This window comes from Paramormyrops kingsleyae, chromosome 16 (genome assembly GCF_048594095.1).
Source record: "Paramormyrops kingsleyae isolate MSU_618 chromosome 16, PKINGS_0.4, whole genome shotgun sequence".
Lineage (NCBI taxonomy): Eukaryota > Metazoa > Chordata > Actinopteri > Osteoglossiformes > Mormyridae > Paramormyrops > Paramormyrops kingsleyae.
In genome coordinates, this window is record NC_132812.1 from 32,063,584 (window position 1) to 32,086,259 (window position 22,676).

At 43.4% G+C, this 22,676-nt stretch overlaps 1 protein-coding gene across 4 annotated transcripts in view; it reads right to left on the bottom strand.

Moving 5' to 3' along the window:
* Window positions 1-22,676, bottom strand: part of LOC111843682 (guanine nucleotide exchange factor DBS-like) — a 67,179-nt gene that overhangs the window by 6,866 nt on the left and 37,637 nt on the right. For 3 of the 4 annotated variants that reach the window (XM_072700937.1, XM_072700938.1, XM_072700939.1), the window contains 25 exons: window positions 21,684-21,774; window positions 15,405-15,524; window positions 15,147-15,263; window positions 14,758-14,907; window positions 14,000-14,124; window positions 13,425-13,539; window positions 13,182-13,307; window positions 12,503-12,694; window positions 11,784-11,978; window positions 11,384-11,543; window positions 11,115-11,179; window positions 10,895-10,971; window positions 10,711-10,777; window positions 9,975-10,090; window positions 9,042-9,111; window positions 8,495-8,587; window positions 8,082-8,174; window positions 7,372-7,497; window positions 7,006-7,227; window positions 5,833-5,925; window positions 5,171-5,249; window positions 4,877-4,940; window positions 4,609-4,712; window positions 2,706-2,798; window positions 2,003-2,071 (listed from right to left, as the gene is read on the bottom strand). In XM_072700937.1, coding sequence (XP_072557038.1) covers window positions 2,003-2,071; window positions 2,706-2,798; window positions 4,609-4,712; window positions 4,877-4,940; window positions 5,171-5,249; window positions 5,833-5,925; window positions 7,006-7,227; window positions 7,372-7,497; window positions 8,082-8,174; window positions 8,495-8,587; window positions 9,042-9,111; window positions 9,975-10,090; window positions 10,711-10,777; window positions 10,895-10,971; window positions 11,115-11,179; window positions 11,384-11,543; window positions 11,784-11,978; window positions 12,503-12,694; window positions 13,182-13,307; window positions 13,425-13,539; window positions 14,000-14,124; window positions 14,758-14,907; window positions 15,147-15,263; window positions 15,405-15,524; window positions 21,684-21,774 — 2,822 coding nt within the window. The remainder of the gene's footprint in view (window positions 1-2,002; window positions 2,072-2,705; window positions 2,799-4,608; window positions 4,713-4,876; window positions 4,941-5,170; window positions 5,250-5,832; window positions 5,926-7,005; window positions 7,228-7,371; window positions 7,498-8,081; window positions 8,175-8,494; window positions 8,588-9,041; window positions 9,112-9,974; window positions 10,091-10,710; window positions 10,778-10,894; window positions 10,972-11,114; window positions 11,180-11,383; window positions 11,544-11,783; window positions 11,979-12,502; window positions 12,695-13,181; window positions 13,308-13,424; window positions 13,540-13,999; window positions 14,125-14,757; window positions 14,908-15,146; window positions 15,264-15,404; window positions 15,525-21,683; window positions 21,775-22,676) is intronic. The other variant, XM_072700940.1, reaches the window with a different exon arrangement.

The window sequence follows — 22,676 nt, forward strand, 5'->3', positions numbered from 1 at the left end:
CCAAGTATCAGCCCATTCGCTAATTAAATCCAGATCCCGTTGGAGCCTCTCTGCTGCTAGATTAGTATCTGCTACCCCGCCCACCTTAGTGTCGTCTGCAAATTTAACCAGTTTACTGTATGTATTCGTGTCAATATCATTAATGTAAATTAGGAACAATAGTGGTCCTAAAATTGAACCCTGCGGTACCCCACTATAAACGGAGGCCCACTGTGACATAGTGCCTCTAATAACTACTCGCTGCTTCCTATCAGTTAGCCAGTTTTTGATCCAAGCTGCCACAGTTCCTAAAATTCCTGCAGCTTTAAGCTTTAACAAGAGCCGTTTGTGGGGGACAACATCAAAGGCTTTCTGGAAATCTAAGTAAATCACATCATAGGCCTTTTTGTGATCAATTTCACTTGTAGCTTCCTCAAAGAACTCAAGCAGATTCGTTAAGCAGGATCTACCTCTCCTAAATCCATGTTGGCTATCCTTTATAATGTTATTTGCATCTAGGTAATCTACCATTTTCACTTGAATTATAGCTTCCATTATTTTTCCAGTAATGCTAGTTAAACTGATTGGCCTATAGTTTGCCGGATTACTTCTATCCCCTTTTTTGAATATGGGTGTTATATTAGCATGCTTCCAATCTGATGGTACCACACCCGCAGATAACGATTTCTGGAATATTAAAGTCAAAGGTTGGCTAATAATATCCCTCATCTCTTTCAAGACTATTGGTAAGATGCCATCAGGCCCCTGCGATTTATTTATTTTGAGTTTAGCTAGGCTTAGTATCACATCAACCTCAGTTATACATATATTGGTCATAGACGATGCTGTATTCGTATTAATTGGTGGTAAGTTACTTGTGTTCTCTATTGTGAACACCCTTGAAAAATAATCATTAAACTCATTTACCATATCATGTATGTTCTGTATGTTCTGTATTACCTCTGTATTACTCCATATTACCTCCCCATTACCTCCCCATTACCTCCCCATTACCTCCCCATTACCTCCCTATTACTTCTCCTTCAGCCAGACACATCCACAGGCAACTGTAGGCCAGGGGTGTCCAGCTCCAGTCCTGGGGGGCTGGAGCTCTGCACATTGTTGGGTTTCCCCTCATTTAACACACCTGATTCTGCTTCTCTGCTAATTACCACCCATTTCTTCAGTTGTATCAGGTGAGGTTGAACAGGGAGAGAACTAAGCTGTGGAAGGCTGGGGTTCTCCAGGGCTGCAGCTGGACACCCCTGTTCTAGGCTTTTCTCACAGAGGGTGCCAGGTGAGAGACCCCAACCAGTTATTCATCCAGATAAATTTGTCAAAAAAGGCAGTACATTTACAACACATTATTATTACACATCGCTATGACTACCATAAGCCACATTTTTAAATATAATTTTACAATATAATTTAACTTTACTGAACTTCATATGGTCAAATTGCATTTTCATCTTGCACATATGGGATGTACCCGTGATGCACCCTCATTACCCCGGTAAGTCACCCATGCACAGATCTATGCACACAGATCTATGCACACAGATCTATGCACACAGATCTGCATGTGCTGTCACTTTGCTGCCACACTGACATATGAATTTTAACCTCATTATACCATTTGGAATTATGCTGCTCCATAATGTCTGATTTGATCCCTGGTGATTCTGAAGGGAGCCCACTATACAATTTTATCATGTGACAACCTATAAACCATAATAAACATACATGAGCATAGCCTAGCCAATGATGATTAAGCTCTTATGTTTTTAATATTCACGTCAATGCCCTAACCTGGTAAATTCTTTGAGTGGTCTCTTCATGAGCTACAATTACTATGTTGGAGAGATAATAAGTTTAAACTGTCTTGATTTAACATTTTGCAGATATAAATTTATAACAGTGACATCAGGCAAATAGCACTGGTGTTTACATTCTTACTGAGACTGGAAGTGAGAGAGCGGCAGCGGGGGGTGGGGGGTGGGGGGGTCGAGGGAGGACAAAATACCTCTTAAGGGAGTGAGGTCACTCTTAATGTCGTGCAGCTTGATTTTGTTTTCGGGGCTGGTGGGAGATCCTGGCAGCCATATTTAAAATTACAGAGATGCAGAAAATCACACACTCAGAATTAACTGTCAACCATAAAACAAGCATCTAGACACAATGGAGGTGTGACTATCAGACAAATACCCTGAAGTACTGTGACGTGCCAAAGGTTTAACACTATGATAAACAATCTACCAGGCTATGGCTATTTACATGGTACCTGACACCAAGCGGCACATGATGGGCAATGTTCGACTTTTAACAGCCAGAGACTCAAATTCTGTCAAAGGAAGCGTGTCACATTTCACCTCTCATTTGGCAAGCTTTAATATTTTTCATATGACAGTAACAGTTGACTCAATAAAATATATTATTATATAATGAGTAAATAATAGCAATTTGTTCCATACTCAAGAAAGCTTTTTGTCCTAAAAATTCTAATATCTGGAAATCTGCAGAGAACTACTTTTCCACAGAACATTCTTTAAAGTAAATTTTGAAAAATCAAGTGTGTGTTTTACCACGCAGCATGGATTTAGTCACGCTTTTAGAAACGTAAAATTTCATAGTAAAACTGTTGACATTTTCAGAATCTTCATTTTACATTAAATTAATACCCTATGGGTTTGTGGTCATAAATCAGTAGAGGCTCCTTATAGCTTTACCTCTCTGCGTCTTCAGGCTGGTAAAACCTTGCAAAGTAAAGCGCTTTTTAGCTACAGCAGCCCTTTCTGTGGTCGGGCTTGTGACAGTCTCATCTAGACAGGGGGGGTAGGGGAAAGAGAGGGAACCAGCAAGAACACAGAGGAGGTGGAAAGAGAAGGAAGGCAAATAAAAGAAAAGGAAGTTAGTCTTTGCATCAGAGAAGTGAGGAAGGCATAAAGAGAGGCTGTCCAGAAAAGTCTCAACACATAAAGAGAGGCTATTCAGAAAAGTCTCAACACATAAAGAGAGGTTATCCAGGAAAGTCTCAAAGCATAAAGAGAGGCTGTCCAAAAAGTCTCAAAGCATAAAGAGAGGCTATCCAGGAAAGTCTCAACACATAAAGAGAGGCTATCCAGAAAAGTCTCAACACATAAAGAGAGGATATCCAGGAATGTCTCAAAGCATACATAGAGGCTATCCAGGAAAGTCTCAACACATAAAGAGAGGCTATTCAGAAAAGTCTCAACACATAAAGAGAGGCTATCAAGAAAAGTCTCAACACATAAAGAGAGGCTATTCAGAAAAGTCTCAACACATAAAGAGAGGCTGTCCAGAAAAGTCTCAACACATAAAGAGAGGCTGTCCAGGAAAGTCTCAACACATAAAGAGAGGCTGTCCAGAAAAGTCTCAACACATAGAGGCTGTCCAGGAAAGTCTCAAAGCATAAAGACAGGCTATTCAGGAAAGTCTCAAAGCATAAAGAGAGGCTGTCCAGAAAAGTCTCAACACATAAAGAGAGGCTGTCCAGGAAATTCTCAAAGCATAAAGAGAGGCTGTCCAGGAAAGTCTCAAAGCATAAAGACAGGCTATAAACGAAAGTCTCAAAGCATAAAGAGAGGCTGTCCAGAAAAGTCTCAACACATAAAGAGAGGCTGTCCAGGAAATTCTCAAAACATAAAGACAGGCTGTCCAGAAAAGTCTCAACACATAAAGAGAGGCTGTCCAGGAAATTCTCAAAACATAAAGACAGGCTGTCCAGAAAAGTAATGGCATGCTGAGTGAGAGCATTGCCAGCGTGGTTCACAGGAAGTGGAATAGAAATTCTGATTCTTGAAGGTAGTGCATGTGATTTTAATCCAATACACTTTTTGTTAAATTTGGCAAATCTCTCCTTACAGTCCGCTAGCTGTCCTGAAAACACCTGGTGTTTCTATGTAGCCCTGCCTCTGTAAACGGGGAAAAAACCAAAGTGGCATGGACAAAGCTAATCAGCAACAGGGGGCGCTCATGCTCATGCACAGGACAGGGGGGGTGGAGACGGGGGAAGCGTTAAGGAGAAGGAGGAGTGGCTTTGGAGGGGTGTCTGAAGCGAGGGGGTGTGATCATGTTGTGTGGCATTTTTTTCCCTTTCATAGGGGCTGCATAGAATCACCAGGTATCTTTTTCAGTGCACACACAGAAGGGACAGCTAGGGACTACGAGCAGAAATTTGCTCAATTTGACAAAAAGTGTATCAGATTAAAATCACATACCCTACCTTTAACCCCAGATGCATCACCACTGAATAGAATCTGCATGTGTAGGTGGATGGATTGTTCTGTATTAGCACGTAATGTAGCTGATGATTTTGCTCGTGGGAGTTTTACTTACACAAAGGTGTTCTGAGGGCAGAATGAAAAATGATTGGTCGAATTGTAGAAGAGGTGGGTCTAAGCAACTAGTGGAAGCGGGACCAAGACATCTGATTGGTTGATCCCGCCTCCTTTAGTTGCGTGGACCCACTTCCTTTACAATCTGATTGGTTATCTCTCCAAACCAATAATTTTTCATTCTGCCCTCAGAACATTTTTGTGTAAGTAAAACTCCCATGAGCGATGATTTTGGATGGAGTTTTATTACAATCAGCATATAGTATTGTCTTACCTTTCACTTTATCTGTGTTATGAGAGGGTGAGGAGTTAGACTCTGGATCATAAACCTTCTTCTCCTCTCCCTTCTTTATGCTTTTCTGGCAGCTTTTGAGTGGACTGTGGAGGCAAAACGTACAACTATTAAAAAAAAGCAGACCTGTCTTTTGCAAAATGGTTTATACCTGAAAGAGTGGTGGATAAAAAGGCATTTGGAAATGCTTGTCACATAAGAAAATGAGAAACTCTGAGCCATTTTAATGTGGTTTGTCAGAAAATCACACCTCAGGTTTGCAGTTGCAGGGGTTTGCAGTAGCAGCTGCTCTGGTGTTCTTTGCTGGCTGGCATCTGAAAGGCCAAAATAACACAACAAAACACGGGCTGCTAATGGAAAAATATATTCATACTGTGTATAATGCAGTAGCTGCTGTACAAGTCAAACACTCAATCTTTACATCAGAGTTCAAGCACCATTTAATAAGCTAAAAGAATGTGTTGATCAGTCAGGAGTAATTCCTCGTAGATGCGAATTCTTCAGGGGCTTGCGATCAGAGTACCAGGAAAACCACCAAACTTACCCTTCCAGGCTTTCAGCTGTCCTGTTAGAACTTTTCGTATTTCATTCACCCACGCTGTCTTAATATCAGCCGTTGGGGCCTTAAGAGAAGGATGGGAAAGGTCACTCTTTTTTAAATGAAGGTGACACATCTGCATGTTTGGAGTACAGATACACTGCAGTGCTATCCTATTTTGCTTTCCTTTGAGACAAACACGCATACAGTAGTCCTCTGTGGATCCCATATGTGACGTGATTTTCATGTACTTACATATAGTAACTGATACACAGTATATAACATTACCAACATTAAATACAGTAATAATAAAGTACACTGTACTCTCTCTCTCTCTCTCTCTCTCCATTCTGATGCTTCAACCAAATTTCTCAAGAGAGGATAAAGCAATGGAAAAATATCTTTTATCAAGGGATGAGGGAGCAATGTAAATCAGGCTTTTTATACTCCCCAAAGGACAAAAGAACAAACGAAAACATACTGCACACATTTTACAACTTTTTTTCACACAGCAGCAAACCACAGATAACTGAAAGTGCAGTTACGAGAACCCTGGAAACGGGGGAATGACAGTATATACAGCTGTGGTTATGAAAAAGGAAGAGTCTTGGTTATTTTGTTGTTGTTCTATGGATGGCTGATGGATGCGTAGAGAAGCTTTGTCTTGCCTGCGCTATGTACACCTCCTCTCTGGAGTTAGACCAGATCTCAAACTTCTTACTGTGTCCTTTCACATTCTCTGTGATGCCCACAGCACTCATCTGTAACAGACAGAGTGCAAGTTTCATTCAGCTTAACAGACAGATCTTTGCAAAATTAAGCCAAGGAAATATTGTTGTTGAACAACGTCTGCAAGTTTTTGGTGTCCGCTCAAGGTACTACAACAGCCTCAGGAAGATCCAGGAGCCGAAATAAAGGTCCATACATTACTGTGCAAAAGTCTTAGGTAGCCAAAGAAAATGATGTTTAAATGTTGGTGTAAAATTATACTGTTATGCCTGTCAAACTGCGTCCGATTAGCCATTTCAAAATGTCTGCTAAACTCACCGCAGCATTTGCTGTAACCATCCAATACACCCATGAATTTCTTGACTTGACCACTAGCACAGCTCACATAGCTCATCAATATCTCATTCACTTTTTGAACCAATTGAATTAATTAATTAAGCTGATGGTGAAATTTAATAAATACGTAGAATGGCTGAGGTTTGGGTACCAAAGCGTTGCTCATCTAGTCATCCGACTATATATCAGTGACTTTTTGGAGAAAAGAAGAAATTCTTACTAGCTTTTATTCTGTCATTCTTAATTTGCATGTGTTCAAATGCCAAATTGTGCTTTTTGTTCTGAGCAAAAGTACACTTACGACTCAGATAAATAGCATTTCTTTTGACTGCGTAAAACTTTTGCACAGTACTGTAAATAAAAAAGTACAGCAGAGCTTGTGACAGTCAGGCACCAAAAACCCCCAAAACGTCGCTTCAGTCTTAACATCTTAATCGACTGTCCCGTCGCCGCACTGCAGCAGTGCCAGTGTTGCCCATGTGCCGCAAACTCACCGCCGCACTACAGCAGTGCCAGTGCTGCAAATGTGCCGCAAACTCACTGCTGCACTGCAGCACTGCCAGTGCTGCCCATGTGCCGCAAACTCACCGCCGCACTACAGCAGTGCCAGTGCTGCAAATGTGCCGCAAACTCACTGCTGCACTGCAGCACTGCCAGTGCTGCCCATGTGCCGCAAACTCACCGCCGCACTACAGCAGTGCCAGTGCTGCAAATGTGCCGCAAACTCACTGCTGCACTGCAGCAGTGCCAGTGCTGCCCATGTGCCGCAAACTCACGTTGAGCGAGTGCTTGAAGCTGTAGGAGGGGGCTTTCTCATAGCCTTCCCCACTCTCCTCCCTCCTCTTGCAGAAGAGCAGCGCCTTCTCATGCAGGAAGAGGTGCCGCTGCATCGGTTTAAAGCGAGCCAGGTCCTTCACCTTGGCGTGGGCTTTTTTGTGCTCTATCCAGACACTGAATGAGCCCTGCATCAGAAGCCTGCCCAGGTTGTTCAGGTTGCCCTATCAGAGACACACACTTCTCTTACGCTCCGCATTTAACCTCATTCATGCATGACCTTTGGTTCAACAGCCGAGTCCTTGTTAAATCGCTGGAGCCTCAGAGCGTCTGACTCGAGCCTATTGATCAGCTGCCAAGTCCCTCACCTCGTATCCAGTGATGGCAATGAGGTGCATGGAGTCATTGACGGCTTTCAGGATGCCCAGAATGGCTGAGAGCGCCTCCTGCAGGTCCTCTGCCCCCTCACAGCCTTTGCTGTACTTTATTAGCTCCTATCAGGAGACATAGACACAGACCAACAGACACACAGTGGTTACATAAGATGAGCTTACACTCAGTGCCATTTTAGTTTCATACAGTGTACAGAGTTCACAGAAAATAGTGTAATAGTGCAATACACACTCAGTGGCATTTGCATGGACAAAAGCACCTTAATGAGCAATGCCAGAGAAGAATGGCCTCCTTTTAAAGCTAAATTGTAGGTGATACGTTCAAACTTAACAGCATAGTGCTGTTTTTGAAAACCTATGAATGCAGAACTGACAGTCTACACCAGTGTTTCCCAACCCAGTCCTCGGGGAACCCCGGACAGTCCACGTTTTTGCTCCCTCCCAGCTCCCAGCCAATCCTGGTACAGGTGCGCTGGGAGCTGAGAGAAAAGCTTGGGAAACACTATTTCATTATAAGTGGTTCTGCATGTGACAGTGGGTCCTCCCCAGTACTAGGTAGGGGGACCTAACGAGGTAGCTTTGGAGTGTATTACTTTTTCATTAAAGGCTAAAAAAAAACGAACCTCTAGTCTTGTGTTAGCTAGTGCACTGAAATTGCAGTGAAAAACATCAGAAGAAATTCTTACTCTCAGTAACAGCTGGTACTTGGTAATCCTCTGCACTGGTTTCAACAGGTAGGAATCCAGGCCCAGTTTGTGTTCAAGTTTTTTTTGACACTCCTGTTCAACCAGAATAAAAGAAAATGACAGCTGAGAGATGATGATAAGACACGCTGGGGACGGATGAAAGATGGTCTGTATAGAAGTCGGTGCTGGTGCTGGTATAGAAGAATTCAGAGGACAAACGATCTGCAAACCAACGTGAAGAAATCCTGAAATACAAGTAGCATCACTATACACAGGAGAAGATTAAGATAAGATAGGAACGTTTCTAAGAGAAAGTCTATGGGTGTCAGAGAGCGGGGAATTGTGGATGAGAGTGAAGATAAGAGATGAGTGTTTGTGGCGTAAGATGAAGGAAAAAGGGGAGGTGAGCAAACCTGGAAGAAGGTGCAGTCCGAGCTCTGCCTCCACAGGCTCTCAGAGCGAGGCTTGTTCTGACAGTACTTCTCATAGATCTGCAGATCCGTCATCTGACAAGGAGCACGACGGTCAGACACACCTATGAAGCTTGTCAATTATCAGGTTTAGTTATATATTATATTTTATATACGTAATAGTATGAAGATGATATATTTCATGTATTATATAACTGACAATATAATTTATATATTTTTAATATATTTTAGATTTGTTTTTATTTTGTTTTATTCTTTATTTTGTATATTACATATAGTAGTAATTATGATTGTTGTAATAATCACTTTGACCTATACAATTTGCACAGCATCCATAGATGCACTATCTACCTCCACGATCCTTGAAGGTTATTCTATTATTGTATGTATTTTTTTGTACTTGAGCTTTGGATGCCTAAATTTCTTTCAGGATCAATAAAGTATCCATCCATCCATCCATCCATCCAATCTAATCTAATGAACACTGTCCGCCAAGTCCCACATCCTTGATGCAAACATTCAGACTTACCCTCTGTAGAAAACAACGACCCACCAACTCAGGACATTCAGTGTAAGTCTCCAGCTCCCTCAGAAAGTTCCTAGACAGACAGACAGACAGACAGACAGACATACAGACATACAGACAGACAGACAGACATACAGACAGACAGACAGACATACATACAGACAGATAGACAGACATACAGACAGACGTGCAGACAGACAGACATACAGACATACAGACAGAGGTGCAGACAGACAGACAGACAGACATACAGACAGACGTGCAGACAGACAGACAGACAGACAGACATATAGACAGACAGACATATAGACAGACAGACAGACACAGATAGACATACAGACATACATACAGACAGACAGACATACATACAGACAGACATACAGACAGACATATAGACATACAGACAGACATACAGACAGACATACAGACAGACAGACATACAGACAGACAGACATATAGACAAACAGACATACAGACAGACAGACAGACAGACATACAGACAGACATATAGATAGACAGACAGACAGACAGACAGACAGATGGTAAGGCACAGCTATTTAATTTGTTTCATGTCATTATGTACACTGCTATACAGTAATTCTTAATTGTAATGTGAAATACTGCAGTAATAAATCATGCCACATTCCACACACATACAACAGTAGACGATCATAAAACAGCCACAAGAGGTTGAGTTTGTAAGTGTTATATAATTTGATTTTAAATGATTTGCCCATTAAATAAACGGCCAACATGACATTTTGAATCTTCAGTGTATTTTTTTCCACATGTTGCCTAATAATATTAAATATCACCCGTAATTTCTTAGCACATGACAAAAAATGACGTAAAACTTAAGTTTGTTTAAAGGATCCTCATTCACTTTAACTATAGCTAGTATCTAACTGACACCAATGGGAAGCAGAATGACCTCACTTCTTATGAAACTGGTATATCTCAGGCATGTTGCCAAAGAGCACGTCCTTCTTGTTCAGCAGCACACTGGGGATCAGATGTATCATTGCCGGATTGTCCATCTCTGCAGCATAGCCCTGGAACGAAGCAGAAAGGGCTTGGAAGGAGCTGCTCGGAACCCATTCATCAAATACGCTTCCAGAATGTGCCTAACAGTGGTCATTGTGTAGCGTAGGAGTTAAAGGCCAAAATCCGTATCACCTAGTCCCAACTAGAGGAACTTCATCTAAGATAAGGCTCCATAGATATGTAATACGGACGATAGCTAAATAAATAATATGTGATATTTTAATTTAAAAATACCAGGATAAATGATAATATTGAGTCGCAAAAAGTCACAAACACACATGCACATACGTACCAAGTGAGGCGGCATCATTACGACTGGTGTTTACATACATTGAAACCTTCGTGTACCATAAAAGGAGTTAAAAAAAATACCCACGTGTGTGTATCGTTTAAACTGTGTCAGAAACATAGGCTACAAGGCTGAACTGAAAGCCAAATCATAAATCTTTGTTATTTTTCTTTGTGATTAGCCTAACCCTACTTCCCTGATGGATGAGGTAATTATCGGTTAGTAAAGGTCAGATATCGACACTGGGTTACTTCGTTGATATCGTTGATTACCGATAATGTTGTCATACTGTCCAGCCCCATAAGTGAAACAGCATAATGATTATAAATATCTACTAACCTGAAGCACACAAAGTAACTCCTCTACATAGACCCTTTCTGTCTCCAGCAGTTCGTTCATCACATGCCTGCAGAAAAGCAAACCACATCCATTCTCTCATCAGTGCTACTATGTCACACAATAATAAATACAAGATAATATGATCGGCCAATTTCATACACTTTGGAATATCACCAAACCTCACCGCCTTAGAATTGCCAAATTGTCTTCTTCCTCTGAGATCGACCCATACTTGCTGCTGCACTGCAGATTAAGCTCGACCTGATATATAACGGAGATAAAGTCTTGCTGAAACCATACACCAGAGAAACCACCCTGATCATATTACCAATCACCTTCAAGGACTTCCCATTTTCTGGCACTCTCAGCTTTAAGGAATGTGAGGTAGAGAAATCAGTGCTCACCTTTGTATTGTTCATTCCATTAAGTCGGTTAGGGTCACTACTGATTTTCTCAGGGCCGAGGTGAACTGAAAGGGAGGAAGGGCAGCCATCTTTGAAGAGGTACCATCAACATTACCCCTGACTTAGATGATTTTGGTTCTTTTAACATGTATGTTATTACCCCTTTGGCTAGTGATGAGGTAATGGCCAGTTAATCCATCAGAAGATGGAGACAGGTTGAAGGTACAATTGGAGCGAGTCTGGAGAAGCAAAGTCATTCGAGGTCTGACCTGGGGAGGAAACTGGTGACTTCATAGAGGCCTCAGGGCTGGGGGCAACGGGCTGGATGGGGCGGGTCTGCTTGGCCGCCAGCTTCTTCAGGCTAACACGACGCTTGTCGAACATCTCCTCCATGGACACCTGTTTCTGGAAGACCTTCTCCACATGATCCTACCATGACCAGCATGGGACACACACAAAACATGAGCAGTTGAGCCAGAATAATGATGATACACTGCAGAATGGGCAATGCGGTCATTGAGCAATCATTTAGATGAACATTTATGTTAATTTTGTGATGTTAATGTCCCCTTTCACCTAGACAAACAGCTTATTTTCATCATCCAAATGGAAGTACTAATAAAGTTTCGGACACAGTTGTCCATGATCTCCACAGGCTACGAGGCTCACCCTGAATTCACCATTCAGCACAGCATCATAGTCCCTCCAAATGCTGTCAAGCGCTATGTGTTGACTCTGCTGCCCCCTGGTGCTGAGGTAGTGCTCTAACTCTTGCAGTGCAGACTCGGCCCCTTCCTGAGACTGGCACTTGTCCACGGGCTGGGAGGCGAGTAGGTAGATGCCATCCTCACACCACTTAGCAACCTGTTGAAAGAAGAAGTCAACACAGATCTTTTGGCATGTGGAAGCGGGATCGAACCAGAGAAAAGCAATCGGTTCAAATCCATCGCAAACAAGCTTTGGATCATCTGGCATGTAACAAATGATGGAAAACAAGTTTGACAAGAGAAATTCCTAACAGAAAATTTTTTAGACTGACGGGGAACATTCCATTCAGTGAATATACGAAATATGAATCCCTGTCAGAAATACACCCTTCAAAGTACCAACCATAGAAAATTGCTATAGAACAAATAGAGTGACTGACTGCAACAAGTATGTGCTCTGAAAGGTTCTAAGTTTATCTCACAGAAACATAATAACTATACACAGCAAGGCAGATGAAGGACAGCAGATGAGCATAAATAGGTCTACGCTGTAAATGCTTCTGATTACACTTAAAGCAAATCTCTATTTGCATGTATTGTCTTTGCATGTTCCATGTGAGCTGCACCGGGATATAAAAATGTTGTGTTTCATGTGTGGGCTGCGCATGTAAACAACGCCACCTTCTCCAGGTTCTGGTGCAGCTCCATGGCTTTTAGCAGGTGGGTCTTCTTGGCCTTCAGGTCTGAGCTGAGGTCTTCGCTGGTGGCCCGCAGCTCGCCGCACTTGAGCAGGATGGAGTCCAGGGCGTAGTGGAAGCTCTCAACGAGCTGGTCTCCCTGACAGGCTAATTCCTGAGCTCGCTGAACACAATCCTGTATCCACAATTAAAACGTTTGGTGTAACTTATCCTCTTATCCCACACAAGCGGGGTCGGGGGAGGGTGGGGGGGTGACTGACAGGTATGTTTTCCTGTGCCCTGGATTGGAGGGAGCCAAAGGGGACTGTACCCCATTCGGAAGAACACACCGAGGAGACTCAAGGTGACATTTTAGACGACCCAGAATTCTTTGCTACGGCCCTGCATAAAGCATAAGGCTTAGGGTTTGGGTTAGGGTTAGGGTTAGGGTTGAACCGGGACAGGATGCCAGTCAATCGGAGGGAATGCACATCCACATGCTCGCACGCTGAGGGGGGGCTAGGGACAGGATTGAGAACCACTGCTGTATATGAAGGCACTTATTCTTGTAACAGGTAATTAGCCTGAATGAAACCTGCAAACCGGAGTCTTTATTGTCCTGTCTTCACATTTATGTTTTGTTCTAATGAGGGTCAGTGTAGGATAATGAAGGAGTCCCTTACACAGACTTTCTCCTCATGGCTGCTGACGTCCTTCAGCATGTGCTCCACATGACCCGGGCTGATTGTGACCTCCGAGAACATGGGCCCCTTCAGGTATTCTGCCAGAAGGTCCAGTTGCGCTCGCACCTGTGCAGGCAGCAGCAGGCACACTCAGCATTGTGTCACGTGTTAGGGTTGCTCCGCCCACTCGTGCTAGCCCCCCCCCCCCCCCCAGGCTGACCCCCCCCCCCCCCACACACTCACCTCCTGGAATTTGTGCTCAAAGTGACGGAGCTGGAGACACTGCTCCAGCTTGGTGTGGTGCCGTTCCCAGAATTCATCAAACGCTGCCTCGGTCTCGTCCAGCTGGGACAGAAGCCTGCGAAGGGGGCAAGGTTTGAGGGTAGGGGAGGGTCTATCTATGTGCAAAACTCTTAATACAACAAATCAGGGATGTTTCTTGGATTTGCTCCTTGTGGGGGGGCTCAGCACCTTGAAGAAACACAGGATGCCACCCCCCCAAATGCAACCCATCACAACATGCAATGTAAGTCATTTCAGACAATTAAAGGCTATATGACAGTACTAGGTTAAAAACTCATCTTCGACGCATCACAGTATGACTGTGAACATAGTTTACCATAAGGCTCCAGCAGATACGCCCATCAATCTCCAGTATCTGACCTTAAATAAGATTTCTGACTTGTCTAAACCTTCTATCCAGTTACAAAAACAAAAACTATTATACTTTGGGGCTACCTAAACGTTTATCATATGGTAGAAATAAACAATCTGTTTGAACATCCACAATCTTCCAATGTTCCTCAGTGCTGACTCACCTCTGCACGGTGCTCAGGTTCTCCAGCTCGTCCTGCTTCATGCTGTAATCTGGTTCCTTCAGCAGTGGTTCATTGATGCTCTCCAGCAAAGTGTTTCCCTGGCTGAGGGCAATCACCAGATCCTTCTGCAACAGAAAGACACAGGAGTCACCAGGAGGGGGGTCGGGGTGGATAGGAACAGATCAATGAAGTGACTGCATTAAATCCATCTTCTCACATCATATAAATGTTGGGGAAGTTACTCTCAAAAGTGACCCATTACAGACAGAGGTGGAAAGTTCAGGTCCAGAGAGTACAAAGTAACTTCCCCAAAGCTGTATGTATACCTATGTATAGGCTACTTGTCCGTTTCAATATTGACTGTGTACATTTGTTTATGTGTATGAAACTGAAATCATCAGTTCAAAGTTTCGGTCAGTAAGTAAAATGAGAACTGAATTCTCCTGAATTCTCATATTTTTAAAAGCAAAATCCTGGAAAATATTGGGTGGGGCAAAATTGTAAATATTGAGTTGGATGTGCCCCCTCCCCCTGTCCCCCAGGAGTAACTCCAATGCCTAAAAATATTTAGATACAAACATTGGTGGAGATACTAAACTTTATCTTTTATTTCATCACAGAAGAATATTAACTTGTATCATAAAAATATTCAATAACGTTTATCAGTTGTTTGAATTACAGTATAAATTACAAAACTAAACAAAATTGTGTTTGGACTTCAAGACCACCATTACCCACATAGTTGATCTTGTGCTTACCTTCATCTTGTCCTTCTTCTCAGTGTGAACATCTAGAAGATCATTGGTGGCCTGCATGTCTCTAGGTAGCTCAGTCTCAGCCAGTTCTGTCCCAAACGACTGGAGTGCCTGAGCGGTCATCTTGACCATCAACGCGAAACCCTCGATGGCCTGCAACAGACGTGAGGATGGAGTCTGGCCTGTATGTGATTGTAATATCAAACGTACATGCGCTACCTCATAAATGCCAAACATCAGTATAAAACTATATGAAATATACTGGTTTCCAGAAATCCCAAACCAACAGCACTGCACATGCATTCTTTGATTTCTGTGCATTCTGTGACTGAGCTGGTATTGTAACCAACGTTCAGCAGAGCTCTTATAAGAGTATTTTGAGCAGGGCTTACAGTTCGATGTGAAATCCACTTTTCATGGCAATACTCTTGGGTTCCCCCCAGCTCTTGTGTCAGCTGAGTCCTGTCAATGAAGCTGTGAAGTTCGGTCACTGAACTGAGCATGATCACCTGTGAAGGAGCAACGTGAGAAGGTGCTATGCATGCGTGCCTCCAAAGGTTCCCTTGCTCACAATTAGAAGACGGCTCAGAAGGTTCCTAGAGAGATTCTGTACTAAAATGCAAAATCCATTGTTAATTGGGGACACTTACTGGCACCTTCATTTTAAACTCATCCTTGTTGAACATGAAGTAAAGGTCAGAGAAGGTACGGTGCAGCAGGTTTGTGGGACGCAACACCAGCACCACCTCTAGGTTCCCTGGGAATGAGCTCTGTGAGCGGATAGAGACAGACAAACAAAATCACAGTTTCTTACGTGAATAAAAAGGTCCTGTCAGGACAGGAGGCACAGCCAATGGCAACGCAACATTCTCAACCAATGGAATTAGTGGCCAAACAGACAGGGCATCAAATGTCGGGTCTCTAGCACATGGGCTGAAATATCAGCCGACTCATGAGCCCAGTATCTTAGACCAGTGATTCTCAATCTGGTTCTCAGGGACCCACAGCCAGTCCACAATTTTGCTCCCTCTGAGTTCCCTGTCAGACAGCTCACAATTTTGCTCCCTCCCAGTTCCCTGTCAGACAGTTCACAATTTTGCTCCCTCCCAGCTCCCGAGCTGGATCTGGGAGGGAGCAAAAAGATGGACTTTCTGTGGGTCCCCAAGGACTGGATTGTCAAACACTGTCTTAGACTATTGCAATTGCAATACTATTTAGAAGGCATTACAAAATGAGCTTGAATGTCAGCTTTCCAGATCTCATCTAGAACCATAAACCACAGTACTGATTACAGAGTGTGTAAGCTTCCTAGAGTATGTAGAAAGAAACATTCTGGGTTTAATCACATCAATCCTAAATATTAAAGTTGAAGAAATCCATATGTTACAGGATCCGTTCATCTGTCTTCCATAACTGCTTTAACGAGTATCCAGGTTATGCTTGGCCTGGAGCCTATTGCAGTAAAACAGGCCACGAAGGCAAGGGATGCTTTTGACAGGATGCCAGAGCTTTGTAGAGCACACACTAACACACAGCAATCACACACTAACACACAGCAAACACACACTAACACACAGCAATCACACACTAACACACAGCAATCACACACTACACCTTTAGAGGAGCACGGCCATATTGCTACCCAGAATTCCCTGGACAACTTACAGTTTTTTTCAATCGCTAACAAGCGCTTACCCATACTTCAGATACTTTTTCTAAACTCTTAACACAGACTCACACCTACAAAACACAATTGGCCAAATGGATAATTTTCTTCTCAAAAATACATTTTGTTAAATATATACTAACTCTTCATTTCAAAATAGAACACATCTTTCTCTGCACACACTAACTTTACAAAAACACTATAAATCTGACTCAAAATGAAATTATTCTGTCAAAGAATAACACTTGTTTTCACTTCACAAGGTACATGCAGTCAATCAAAGTACACCAGGTTTCAAAATACTGGCTATTATTGACATTACAAAAACTGCATAGACTTTTATGTTTCAGTTTTACAGGTATTTGCATGCAAAACATGCAATCCACCATTTTGACACCAGAAATGTCTTGGTTGGTAACTGTATGTCCACATGTACAGTAATGTTCACATTCAAAAGCATTCCAGTAAAAAGCAAACAAGTTTTTTTTTCTTTACTGTTTACTACAGGAGGTACAGTAGAAACACGGTATGATAGAACAGAAAACGTTTTACAGTATTGCTTACAGTGAACAAAATATCCATGAAACACACAAGAGCATTCTGAACAAAAAAACAACAGCAAAAAGCCAAGATAAAAAGGGGGGGAGGGGGAGGGGGGCTAAAAAAAGGCAAAAAATTTGCATCTAATCTCTGCGATCTTCAGGGTTAGGCCACATGTTTTCATCAACATCACTCCTCAAAGTCTTGCCTTATAAACCCCACTGAGTCTAAGCCAGAATGGAATAAGCTGTGGTTGGCCCAATTTACCCAACATAAATCAGCTGTGTGTCAATTATTCAATTGTTTGTTTATTATCAGCTGAGATATATTTTTGATATTGATATTGTTTTTGAACTGATATCATTGCAGAAGCAGAGGTTTTTATACTGTATCTAAGGTTTGGAATATTGTTTTTGCTATTGTGGGATGTTGTGTGTTAACATTCGTAAATACTACAAAAACAGTCCATAATTTTGTTGGGAGGTATAGCTTGTCTGTTAAGAAAATGTAAGCATTGTGGAAATGTGTTCACTGACTGCATATTGGGTGAAAACGACATGAAATGTGTGAATGGTATGGCCACAAAAGACCGATGCTGTGCTAATTGTGTTTAGAGTTTTGAAAATGTGACAACTGTTTGGACAAACGCTTGTTAGCGACTGAAAAAAACTGTAATCACAATGTATAACAATAATTAACACCTAAAAAACAATAATCCATTACTGGGTGTCATGGAAATGCTACACACCAGCAACTACGACCAAAGTTTATCATTTGGCTTTTAAATTCTTTTCATTTGTATAGTGAATCTGCATAATTCAATTTCGATGTCCTTCAGAACGTCATTAGAATGTACCATGTAATGCAAACCTGAGGACAGAACAAGGTTTTCTGGCCCCCCCCCCCCCGAGATCCCCCTTGGAGAGCCGATGCCTGAAGGTACTCGACTGTGAGGAGGCTTCTGCTTTCCCAGCCGCAGCCCCCAAAACAGCAAACCCGCAGAACCCGCAGAACCCGCGGAACCCGCGGACCTGAAGTCATAGCAAATTTTATAGATTCACTTCTCAGCAGCACATGGCTTTTTCTAACCCTTTAAAGATTTTTTTTTCAATGTAATATCTTTGAAAATGCAACAGCAGTGAGTGAAGCATAGGTCTGTTACAGTTTTTTAATGAATTTAATTATGAATAGATGTTATAAATTTCTCAACCGAGACAATCTTCTCTGAGGCTTTATATGGTTCACATATTTAATTAATTATGAGGAGATTGCTTGCTAATTTCTCACAGGGCATCTGCTGTCTGATTAAACTGGACAATCATCGTTGTAGACTTTCACAGTGTGACTCTCATACATACACACACACAGACACACACAAACACACACACATGTTTATGGTTATACCTTTGTGGGGACTCTCCATTCATTTCTATGTGGAAACTCTAATCCTTATCACCCAGCACTAATCTTACCCATAAATAACCAAACAGAATACATAACTTTTGGCATTTTTACTTTTTTGGTTCACAGATCTTTGCATATATATAAACCTAATCTATACAGTCACACACACTCCTATATACACATAGACTGGCCGTCCCAGAGCAATTCGTAATGTAGTATAACAATCCTGCATCTCTTAGTCAATCACACAGACATGAGGCAATAGATGTACACAAAGTGAGTCATTATTCCAAGCCTCCTTTTCAGTCCTCTGCCCTCCACTGCGAAGGCAGCTTTCGCCAAATAAACCAGCAGAGTTGATAGAATTAGCCATCACACCCCCTTCACAGTCACGCCAATACATGCTGAAATCTGCCCGGGCCCAACCTCTCTCCGTCTCTGCAGAATATGTGCTGTGGGCATTGTTTCCTGACACTATGCTAATTTTATTTCACCTTCTCCGCAGGTCACAGCAGAATCAGTGCATGGCAGCTGCTCCAGCTCGCCGTGTTTGTAAACGCGCGATCGCTGTGCACGCAGGGGGACAGCGGCACATTCAGATGTCCAAATGCTCCACGGTTCAGAGCAATGGGAGCCAGGGGTCGTGTGCTGAGAATGGAATCGCATGAAGAGAGCGCGACACGCGGGGATGGATGCTCCTCCCACACGCGTGTTTTGGGGAGCTGGAGCTGTCCGGAAACCTGTGGTACTGAAAGCACTGCTGCATAGCAGAAGTTCCTGAAAACACACCAGCAATGCAGTTTATATAGTAATTATAACTGAAGAGTAATTAGTTATCATTCAGTTACATGCAGGCATGACGCAATGCAGTAAGATTAAGGTAAAAAACAACAACACAAAATTCGAATAATATAAAGATAAATAAAGGCTCAGATTACAGCTACACATTTCATAGTGGACATAATATAGATTTTAGTGATATATTAAATTTGCTTACAGCTCTCAATTTAAGTAAATCCGAATTACAGCAAAAATATCCTTGATACCTAAAGTATATGAACGCAAGAAGGTGACTTACACTGTGAGTAAATCTACACTTTGTCTCATTTATGTCTCACCAATGTTCTGTCTAATGAGCCACACCTGTTACTCATTTGTCTTACCTCTCGTTTGCTCCCTCATCCGTGGTGTGTAAGACTCCCAGTCCTGTGCTCCCCAGTCTGGCCATTGTGTCGGCCCAGTGTGTGCTGCACTGCTTTCCCTACTTGCTGGTTTTGTCTTGTGTAACCCCCATGTGCTCAGCTTTTGTTTCCCCCGTCCCCCTTAATAAACCCCCCTTTTGGTTTCCCCTCACAACTACTCCTGCCTCCATCATTGTTGGAACGTGACAATTTGTTTAATAGGTGTTTTTAGTATGTATTACTAGTATGTTTTTGGCTTGTGTTTTTTACTATAAGGTATCCATCCATCCATCCATCCATCCATCCAGATATGTGGTCCTGAAAGTATGGTAGATCCGGCTTGAATAAGCGTTTGTCGAACAGATTACTTACGTCAATCAAAACTGTACCTACCTAATACAGTGTAGATTTTAACTGGCTTGCTTAATGCAGTAGCTTGCATATTTCTACAAACAAGCAAATAATGAGCAACTGAAAAAAAGAAAAATGTAATAATAGAGAGGGATGGCAAAACGTAGAGAGGAAATAAGCTGGCAGAGTGGAGAGTTTAGGAGAGGAGGGAAGCGAGAGCCGTGAGAGGGAGGGCAGCGTATGAGGCTGGAGACTCTGTCCTTTAGCACGACCGGATCAGGACAAAACAAGAGAGAACATGCTAATCATGCCCCCCCCCAAGCAGAGACAGCTCTGTAAATTATCTTGGCTTAAGCATTTATATGGAGAAACGGGTGAATGACAGGCTCAGTATGACTAGAGGAAAAGCCACAGTCTGCTGCACCCCCGTTGCATCATTTCAGTAGATTCTGACATTATGCAGGCTGCAGCATTTTGCAGTTGGGGGGGGGGGGGTTGGTGTACATCTGCAGCACAATACTGTGAGGTACACAATGGAGCTCTGCACGGAAGCACTCAGTGAGCAGGCAGGATACACTCAGGTCAGTGCGCTGCTTTTTAATATCGGCATTTTCTCATGCAGCCATGATCTTTGCAGAAGGTCTATCCAACTGACTTGCATATTAAAATGGACCCCTTGAGACAGAATGGGAAAAATCCTGCTCTGTATTCAGTACTTTAAAAGCCATCCATCCCATTTCTTTGCCCGCTCATCCTGTGGGGGACCGGGAGCCTGTCCCACGCGGCACAAAGCAGTTACGTTTAGCTACCAGACGCTTTGATCCAGAGCAGCATACGATTGTCAAAGCGGTGTCAGCCAATCTGGGTTAAGGGTCTTGCTCAAGAGCCTACTGATGAAATCAACCGTGGGATCTGAAATTACGATTATGGGCGCAGAATCCTAACTAGCATAGCCACACACTACCGATGACCTGGAACACCCCCCTCCGTAATGGGATGAAAGGCTATCACAGGGCACACAAACACAAATATTTATAGAAACCAGTCCAACTAAACTTCCTGTTTTTTGATTGTGGGAAGGAACTGAACTCAAGGAGACCAGGCAAGCAGCTGACCCAGAGCCAAAACACACCGTGCCCCTAACCTCACGCGTGTACACACACCAACCACAACCCACACAGGATTATACATGTATATATCACACACACATACTGACCTCAGTGACTTACTGTATACCTGGATACACACACTTACTGCACACTGCACTGCACTGCACACTGCATTGCACTGACTCGTATGGGTATACTGTATATACACTCCTAGACTGGCACTTGAGTGTCTTCTGGAATGCGGCTTAGCAGAAGATTAACAATGAGTCACCTGAGTCTCAAACATTCATACGCTGTATGACCACACGAGGCACCATGTCACAAACACACCCGTCACACTTTTACTGGAGAATTTTCAGCACCATCCCAGAAGTCAAGTGGCACACACACCTAAACACATACTCGCACTGTCACATGGGTATTTTGGACATACTGGACATTTATTATTGACATATTGGACAAAGGAACATATTCTGTACATATTACATTCACACATATACGATTATGCACTCATAATCAAACATAAGTCACACACGCATGCACACTCACGCACACACACCTTTGCATGCACACACGCACACACACCTTTGCATGCACACAAGCACACACACCTATGCATGCACACACGCACACACACCTATGCATGCACACACGCACACACTCAGGGTTCATCCTCACCGCAATCCGCAGCAGAGTCGCCCTCACGGATGTCCATTTGTCCAGCCGACGGTCAATGACCAGGATGAACCCAAGCGTTGCCGTGGAGATGCTGAAAGGGAAGAGTTCACAGTCCCCATGACCAACGACGAACGCAGACTGGTGAGTGTTTAACAGATAGGTTGAGCGTGTGTCGGGTTCCTGGCCACTCTGCCCCTCCCGTGCAGGTTCAGCTGAAGGCGTCTCAGTCCCACGGGCACATGGTGGCTTTCTTAAGCGGTCACGTGACGGGGAGGGGAACCCTCAGGCCGGGTCTAGGTGACATAGACGGGGAGGGGGGCTGGTGGTGGCTGCTCCACAAAGCGCCCCCTACTGACGACAGATGGCAGGGACGCTTGTCACGTGCAAAGACGCCGCAGGGCAAAAATCTGCCGCCTCGCCGGGCACCACTGATGCCCTGCAGCAGACAGGCGTCTCACACGAAACCCTGCTCCATGTCCCACACTGAGCTAAAAATAGACATAAACATAGAAGGAACAGGAAAAACGGAACGGAGGAGAAGGCTTGGCGGGGAAACGACCTTCGCTTCCCGGTTTAGGTTCTGCGTGAAGAGAAGATGAAAACACACAGCAGCCACCTCTGCATGTTCTTTAAAGAAGGAAGCCAATTGGACTGCGACAGCGGCAGCGGTTCAGCCAATCGTGGCCCAGAAGCGGCTGACTGGCAGCCTTGCGGTTGTTTGCGTGAACCCAAGTAGGCGGGCTAATCAGCCATTGGACGGGATCTCTGTGCAGGTGGAGCGGAGCCTGCTTATGTCCACAAGCTCCTTGTGGCGGGTAAACAAATGCATTTCTAACTCTCTCTCCCTTCTCTCTTACCCTCTCTCTCTCTCCCTCTCTCTCTCCCTCTCTCTCTCTCTCTCTCTCTCCCTCTCTCTCTCTCTCTCTCTCTCCCTCTCTCTCTCTCTCCCTCTCTCTCTCTCTCTCCTCATGCAGTCACCTCAAGAGCTGCAGC